The sequence below is a fragment of the Aegilops tauschii genome, chromosome 2, assembly GCF_002575655.3.
Source record: "Aegilops tauschii subsp. strangulata cultivar AL8/78 chromosome 2, Aet v6.0, whole genome shotgun sequence".
Lineage (NCBI taxonomy): Eukaryota > Viridiplantae > Streptophyta > Magnoliopsida > Poales > Poaceae > Aegilops > Aegilops tauschii.
This window is the reverse complement of record NC_053036.3, coordinates 542,905,739-542,914,774: the sequence shown is the minus strand read 5'-3', so window position 1 is coordinate 542,914,774 and position 9,036 is coordinate 542,905,739. Positions and strand designations below refer to the sequence as shown.

General features: G+C 41.9%; 1 protein-coding gene across 1 annotated transcript; it reads right to left on the bottom strand.

Moving 5' to 3' along the window:
- Positions 1-507: 507 nt before the first annotated feature.
- LOC109781355 (uncharacterized) lies at positions 508-4,780 on the bottom strand. The gene is made up of 3 exons (XM_020339961.4): positions 4,261-4,780; positions 1,433-1,521; positions 508-836 (listed from the first exon to the last, which is right to left on the bottom strand). The coding sequence occupies exons 1-2, from the start codon at positions 4,706-4,708 to the stop codon at positions 1,457-1,459; spliced, it is 513 nt and encodes a 170-aa protein (XP_020195550.1). The 5' UTR covers positions 4,709-4,780; the 3' UTR covers positions 508-836; positions 1,433-1,456.
- Between the last annotated feature and the right edge of the window lie 4,256 nt (positions 4,781-9,036).

Sequence of the window (9,036 nt, the reverse complement as noted above, 5' to 3'; positions counted from 1 at the left end):
TGTCAAAATCAGCCAGGGCTCTTAGGTGAGTGACGCGACGCGCCATCCGTCCCATGTAGAAATTTATAACGCTGCTTATCTGTCGACCACTACTATAAGCGGGAACAAATCGCACCAACAAAATTGTACAAAATCAACATCACCTGGAATTGTATGCATTTCATCAACATCACCCTAACGGTCGCGACGTAAATAAAAGAATAAAGATACTTCTGAAAACAAAAACCAACGATGCCGACATGGTACTATACCTTTGTCTATACCAATATTCTCCCTGATCAAGACGCTACTTACTTTAGTCTAGTATATGATCTACCAGGGCTTCAAACTTCAGTAAAGAAAAGGAAGCATTCATTACCACAGAATTTATTTGGAGTGGCCGACATGGAGGTGACAGAAAGGAATGGTCTCTCTTTTTTTCCTGCGCAAAATATGCCTGCGATCAAACTCCACGCATCATCAACCGACTAAAATGGTTGATTTCTGCAGCAAGAGGCAACACAACAGTTCGGTAAGAAATCTGTATTAACATTACCCACTGACGCCGAGGAGCCGACGGGTGCCCGTACAAGCAGAAATAATCCACAAAGAATAGTTGGTACATCATACAACTTCAGCTCAGAGAGCAGTCAAAGAGCACATGACACTAGGCTGTGTTGTAATACAAATTCATCATGTTCATCTTAAGCACGCATGACCTACCGAAGAAGAGACGGGTGATGAGGCGGCTCATTATTGTTGCTAGGGTCTGTTAAGACACCTATATCGTCTATATGTACAGCCATCAGCAGGGTTTTACTTCTCCGAGCTGAGTCTTCCTGTGTCCACCTGGGGATCTGCACAACATAATAACATCTTAGGCTCAGATTTGCTTCTGAATGAAGCTCAGAACAGACAAAAACCCATTCAGGTTGCAGCGAAAATGATTCATTACCAAACTATTTTGTAGGTATTCAATCTGAATGTTAGCTAACAAGTCATGTTCTCCTACTATTAAAGGTTTACACTGGATTACTGGACAGATGTTTTCAGATAGACTAATGTAAACACTGAACAAGTATCTACTGTCAATCAGCAAGGGCTCCTGCGCCACATTATCTGTAATAACACTTGCCCAAAAGTGGCAACAGTCACATTCCAGGTGATGACAATCCGAGCCAGCAAGTTATCCACTTTAGCCTATCGCAAATGCAATGTGGTAAGCTACTGCGCTATTTTAGTCTTTCCAGCAAAAAGGGTATTAATGTTAACATCATCTGATCATGCATAAATAGGATAATATTGGGTGTAGATGGCTGCATAATATGACAACAATAAGACAAGACAGACCTAAAGGCTAGAGTTCAAATGGTGGCATATATAGAATATCAATGACAGTTAGACCAATAGAGTAACAATAAAATATTTTCCTAAGGAATGTGAGCAAACTTACCCCAGGTAAACTTGCAAGGACAAATTAGCTTTCCTCATCATCAGTTTTAGCATTTTTCCTTGACTTCTTCACTGGATGCCAAACTTTCCCTTTTAACAGAAATTAATTATTAGCCTACCAAACAACAATGAAGATCACAGCCAAAAGGGGAAGTTCCCAATCTAACAATCAAGGTCTTGGATGCATATGCATCTACTGACTCGTGGACTCATGCATAATCTGTAACCAATGTAATCAAACTACCATCAGTCCATCACTTCTTGCAAAACATAAATCTAACTCAAAACCAGACAGTACTCAACATAAGCCTCACACACCAAATCATATCTGGTACAAGACAATTGTAACCATTTTGGGCCTCAAGGGAGCAGTAGCGCAGTATACTAGACCCAACATATATACCCTACATAATTCTCATAATGGAAAACAGCATCAAATAATACCACCAGCCAATGTTTATCAAACAACAACTCCGAAGTTGTCGAATGCATGACTAATTGACTAGACGTCTAAACTAACCCAGGTTTTCTTTATTTTGGCACCACTATATATACAATGTCTGATGTTTCAATATTTCACTTATGATTGTTGTACGACACAACAGGCATCACATGACAATGACAAACCAATACCAGCAAGCTCTACCTAGAGTGGAAAAGAAGAAGCCTGCTCACAAATCAAGTCCAAATTCTAAGGCCCGCTAGGATATCCTTCTCTATGTCTACCGATTTGCTCAAAACCATTGTCTAGACAAATGAAAATATAAGCACCTTTATAGCACTAATATTACTTGGTCAAGTACAACAATGTTTCACCAATTTAAAAATAATTAGATGCTGCATAGAAATAACAAGAGACTCTACCAAAAGTCAAGGTTTCTCCTTAAAAAATCAAGTTTTTGGAACTTTCTCTTCTCTTTGAGAGAAAAAGATCAAAGGATGACTTTGTCAGACCAACAACGTTCAAAACCTACATATACTGAACACAAATAAAGCATAAGAAACAGGAGGAGCGTTTGTGAGTATATATGTGCATGGAGGCTAGTATAGCGTGTACACAGGTGTAATGGTGTTTCGTTGTACGACCGTCATACATATGAAGTCATTTAAGTCGTATGTGAATCATTCTCATTTTCGTACCAGTTATAACCTCACTAAATATACTGACTGTTAAACCTCCAACTGAAGAATGTGCTATTACCTAAGGGCACCACTCCTGGGCCTAGTTATACTACTAAGGATTACTAATACTCCCTCCGGTCCTTTTTAGTCTGCATATAAATTTTGTCGTAAGTCAAAGTATCTCTACTTGACCAAACTTATAGAAAAAAGTATCAATGTTTACAATGGCAAATCAATATTGTTAGATTCATTCTGACATGAAGTTTCATAGTATATACATTTGATATTGCAGATGTTGATATTTTTTAATACAAATTTGGTCAAACTTTGCAAAGTTTGACTTGACACAAATCTAATACACGGAGTAAAAAGGACCGGAGGGAGCAACTTGCAAGACATAATAGAAAGACACTAGATCAAAGTAAATGACTACCTCATGAAAAAGAGTCTTTTTCTTATAACAATTATGTGGAGGATCTCAGAGCATCCACATACACTGTAAAGTCATGATAATCCGACCTATGTACAGTGCGTTGAATTTGAATGAAATAATTATCTTCAACCATAAAGGCAAAATTTCCAGTATTTAATTGTGGATTAGGAGGTCTGTTAGGTTGTTAAGATTCACCAGGCAAAGGCAAATAACTTGCAGAAATGCAGATGCATAGGCTAATTAACCTAAAACTGCATTAAAAGTACAGTCAGCTACGAGAATCATCATGAACTGCATAAGCTAACAAAGGAGTACTCATCTTAAACAAAACAATACTAAGGAAAACAATCACCATCACTACAGCACAGTGAGACGTATTTGGACGTGCAACCAGAAAAGAATCACAATCACTAACTGCACTATCATTTCGAAAGTGCATGCAATCGTATTATAACCATGCAGTTAAATTTGATGAACCAACAAAACAGAATAAGATAATAGTACAGGCAAAAGCATGAAATGGAACAGAGAAAAGTGATTTATCAGTTGTTTTCTGTACCCAACAAACTATGCCATCTACTCCCTCCATTCCTAAATATAAACCCTTTTAGAGATTTCAATACGGACTACATACGGAGCAAAATGAGTGAATCTACAATCTAAAATATGTCTATATACATCTGTATGTAGTCCATATCGAAATCTCTGAAAAGGCTTATATTTAGAAATGGAGGGAGTACTATGGAAAATTCTTAAAATCCTCAAAAATTCCTATACCTACTAAAATGTCCTATCGTTACATGTTTCATCAGGTAGCACATCTCCCATACTACATTGGTGGAAGTAGTAAAGCAGAAAAGAAAATCTATTTAGCGTCAACTAAATCATCCAAACACACATCAAATGTCCATAGCGAGCAATTTATCAGGCACCGCATAATACAACCCAAAGCTAATGATATGGACAGTCTATCATGGTTGATTAGGATTGATTTCACTTGGAGAAGAAACAGAATTCCAAGAACATGTTATAAAGCGCAAAATGGTCCGTGATTTATAACTGCAGAAGGTCAAGCATCCAGCTAGAGGACAGAGAATGGTAAGACATCATCGTACGCGTTTGAATTTTTCGGCTTTAGCATTCATTTCAGATACCAGGGGTAGATGCGCCCTTCCGTGCTTCGCCCACAGATTAAACGTGGCAGCTCAGCTCCAGGACTATGTACCCATAACACATCATCATTTCGCTATCGAAACAAGTCTCATCCACCTCACCTTGGACGAAATAGGCCTCTGACGGCCATCCCCGCTGCGTGGTGAAGCACATGGCCTCCTCCTTGGTCATCGCGGCCTTAACCATGGTGGCCCTCGTCATCTCCGCCGCGTCCACGGCGGCCCTCGCGTTGTAGACGACGGTGCCGACGAGATCGGACACCCCGAGCGGCCGCCGCATCGGCGGCACCCAGTACGACCCCCCGGGCACGAAGGGGAGCCACTCCGGAGCGGCCCGCCGAACCAGGACGCCGTGGATGGCGTCGTTCAGGCGCCCCATCCCCATCGGCTCCTCCCCGGAGTCCCCGGAGGAGGTGGAGGAGGCGGATTCCTCGGAGAGGTCGATCTCGATCAGCTCCACCTTGTCTGAGAGGGCGCGGTGGGGCTGCAGGGAGGAGCCCGGGGCGGCCGGGCGGCCTAGGGTTAGGGTTCGCGCGAGGAGGCGAGCCATGGTAGATGGCTAAGGGATCGCGCGGATAATGGGAAGATTTGACACGCGACTCGCCCCAGACGGAGACGAAGAAGATGGAGGTTGTGCGTGGGGCCCGCGTGTCATTGGCAGTGAGGGAATCGGTGGCTGGCGCGCGGGGTCCAACCCGTGGTCAAGGGAGATGCAATTTCTAAGTCTCATTTCTAAAGGATACATTTTATTTTTCTCTTATAACTAAAGTTTCGCTTTTTTTTAACGTAGTACAATCGAAGTCGCTCACGAGCATAAACTCACTCCTATGAACGCACACACGCATACTCTACCCCTATAAACGCCTCCAAGAGACTGAGCAGATATATCATCTTGTGATTCACGAAGTCGCCAAGGGCGCGACAACATTTATTTTTCTCTTCAATTTGTTTTTTATTTCTTATTTTTTAGGCAATTTTTTTATTTTCGAGATGATTTGTGGAGGAGAACAAAAACGCAAAGCTCAAGCCATAGACTGGGACGACACGCCCTCACTATTTTATTTCTCTTATTAATTAATTAAAGTTTTGCTTTTTCTCTACAGTTGCACAACATATATTTTTCCTTCCGATTTTCTTTTCATTTGTTAGTCTGATAACCCTTAAGTATAGGAGATCGTTTGTAGCTTTTTTCGATAAATAAGAGTGTTGAACCCAACGAGGAGCTAAAAATATAATTTATATTATCTTCAAGTTCTATCGACCACCGATACAACTCTAAGCACACTAACGTTTGCTTTACCTAGAAACAAGTAATAAATTACTTTCTAGATTTAATGGCATATGTTTCAAGATAATAAAGAACCTGAAAAAAAGTTATGTGTGGGTTTTAATAAAAGTATAATTAATTTAGCAAGTGTGAGAAAATGGTGGTAGGACTGGCGAAATTATCCTAGGCAATTGATAAAAATATCAGTAATCATTATAGCAATTTTATACGAGGGAGAGACATCAGCTAACATACTTTCCATATTTGGATCATATGCACTTATGATTGGAACTCTACCAAGCATCCACAACAACTAAAGATCATTAAGATAAAACTCAACCATAGTTTTAAGTGTAAAGTCCCTTTAATCCCATACACAACAATCCTCTTACTCGGGTTTAGATTGTCGTCACTCTGGCAACCCACTATAAGCGAATCATGAACATATTGCAACACCCTACAGCGGAAATCCCCCACGTGTGCACGGCACGGAATGCACCATAGGACAGCACCAAAATAAAACACGCAACTCAAACCAATGATGTTCATCAATCAGCCCATAGGACAAAAAGAATCTACTCAAACATCATAAGATAGCTACGAATAATATATAGCATAAAGCACTATGTTTAAGTAGGGGGTACAGCGAGTTGCGAGAGAGTGGACCGCTAACAATAGATGAGGGAAGGTGATGGAGGTGTTGAGGAAGATGACGGAGTTGTTGGAGTAGATCGCAGCCACGATGGTTCCCCCGGCGGCACTCCGGCATCACCTGGAGAGAGAGGGAGAGAGCCCCCCTCCTTCTTCTTCTTCTTCCTTGGCCTCCCCACTAGATGGAGGAGGGTTTACCCTCTAGTCCTTGGCTGCCATGGCTCCTGCAAGGCAGGAGCCCCTCCGAGATTGGATCTCTCTCTGTTTCTCTTCTGTTTCGTGTCTTTGTTTCTGGCCGAAAATCGTTTCTTATATTGGAGATTCGTAACTTCGATTGGGCTGAATTTTGAGGAGGTTTTCTCCAAAAATTATCTTTCTTGCAGAAAAGAAGGGATCCAGCCGACCTAGGAGGTGAACACAAGACATCAGGGTGCGCTCTGATGTCTTGTGGTCACCTTGTAGGTTGGTTCGCGCCCTGTTGTCTTGTGGGGTCCTCAGGCACCATCTTGCGTTGATTCTTTTTCCCCAAATCACATATATTCCAAAAAATATCCGTAAAATTTTATCGCGTTTGGACTTCATTTTATATGGATTTTCTACGAAACAAAAAATATGCAACAAACAGGAACTGGCATTGGGCACTGGATCAATATGTTAGTTCAGGAAAATCATATAAATTGTTGCCAAAAGTATGTGAAATAGTAAAATATTGGCATGAAATAATAAAAAATTATAGGTACGACAGATACGTATCATAGTCCCGAGGCAATTGTATTTTCCTTCCCGAGATGATTTATGGAGGAGAACGAGGGCACAAAGCTCGAGCTATATACTGGGACGGCATGCGCCAACTTGCCAAGGTGGGGGGGCAGTGATATGTGGTCGCCGGCACTGGAGAATGAGGGGTTTCAAGGGATGGGCAGAGCGGGGCGGCAACAACTCAGTGAAAGAGGTGGCTTAAGCATTGCAGCAACACTCCGGCTGCGACTGGTTGGAGACGGTGGTTCATCCAACTATGGTGGACGACAAGTGGTAGCATGCTAGTGCTATTGTGGCAGTGGCAGATCTAGTGAGGGAACCACCATGGCACCCCTCTAAAGTTTAATCTAGTTTATAATATATATTACACACTAATCGTACAATAATCTAATGCTATTGAAGGAGTTTTTTTATCAATTGTGACGATATTTAGATTAAATTGCACTATTTGACACCCCGATGCAAGGATTCTAGCTCCACCACTGTGCTGTGGAGAGAAGGAGGAAGACGACGGAACCAACAGAGGGAGAAATGACCGAACCTGGTGGAGGAGGTGATTCCTCCGACAGGTCGATCTCGATCAGCTCCACCTTGTTTGAGAGGCGCTCGGAGCTGTCGGGCACCTTAGGGTTAGGGTTCGCGCGCCCAGGCGTGTTGTCGATAGATTTGACATGCGCGAGATGGCTGGGGATCGCGCGGATAATGAGAAGATTTGACACGCGACTCGACCCAGGCAGAGACTAAGATGATGGAGTCCTGGGTGGGCCCTGCGTGTCATTGGTAGAGAGGGGAATCGGTGGCTGACGTGAGGCCGGGGTCCATCCTATGGTCAAGACAGATGTCTAAATCAACATTTTATTTCTACTGATTAATTATTAAAGTTTTGCATTTGTCGGTCACATGACATATGTTTTTTTTTCAATTTGTTTTTCACATTTGCTATTTCTAGACAACTGATGGTAGCTGCAACTATGTCGGTATTTCCCCGGAGAGGGAGGGATGATGTAGCACATCGACGGTAGGTATTTCCCTCAGTTATGAAACCAAGGTATCGAACCAGTAGGAGAACCAAGCAACACAACGTAAACAGCACCTGCACACAAACAACAACACCTCGCAACCCAACGAGTTAAAGGGGTTGTCAATTCCTTCCGGGGTATGGCGCCTCAAGATAGGCAAGCGGATGTGAGGTAAATTATAGTAGATTGATAGACCGAACGCCAAATAAAATAAATAAAGATAAAACACAGCAAGGTATTTTTGTATTTTTTGGTTTAATAGATCTGAATAAAAATGCAAAGGAAAAGTAGATCGCAAGGCAAATATATGAGAAAGAAGAACCGGGGGCCGTAGGTTTCACTAGTGGCTTCTCTCAAGAAAAATAGCAAACGGTGGGTAAACAAATTACTGTTGGGAAATTGATAGAACTTCAAATAATTATGACGATATCCAGGCAATGATCATTACATAGGCATCACGTCCAAGATTAGTAGACCGACTCCTGCCTGCATCTACTACTATTACTCCACACATCGACCGCTATCCAGCATGCATCTAGTCTATTAAGTTCATGAAAAAACGGAGTAATGCAATAAGAACGATGACATGATGTAGACAAGATCTGTTTATCTATATGGCGGTAGATATAGATATCGTCTTTTTATCCTTAGTAGCAATGATACATACGTGTCGGTTCCCTTTCTGTCATTGGGATCGAGCACCGTAAGATCGAACCCACTACCGGGCACTTCTTCCCATTGCAAGATAAATAGATCAAGTTGGCCAAACAAAACCCAAATATCGGAGAAGAAATACGAGGCTATAAGAGATCATGCATATAAGAGATCAAAGAAACTCAAATAACTTTCATGGATATAAAAAGATATGACTGATCATAAACTCGAAGTTCATCAGATCCCAATAAACACACCGCAAAAGAGTTACATCATATGGATCTCCAAGAGACCATTGTATTGAGAATTCAGCGAGAGAGAGAAAGCCATCTAGCTACTCACTACTAGGGAAAACCCTAGTATTAGTGCTTGAAATATGCATAGCAGTAGCGCTGGGTCCAGCGCTACTGCTACCGCGCTACAGCTAAGTTGTAGCAGTAGTGCTCTTATGGGCAGCGCTACTGGTAAGTATTGTTAGCAGTAGCGCTTCCTGGACCAGCGCTACTGATACCTATCTGTAGTGCTTTG

Coding starts and splice junctions, on each gene's coding strand:
- LOC109781355 (XM_020339961.4), bottom strand. CDS start 4,708: ATGGCTCGCCTCCTCGCGCGAACCCTAACCCTAGGCCGCCCGGCCGCC. Junction 1,522..4,260: donor AGAGGCCTATTTCGTCCAAG/GTGAGGTGGATG, acceptor TTCTGTTAAAAG/GGAAAGTTTGGCATCCAGTG.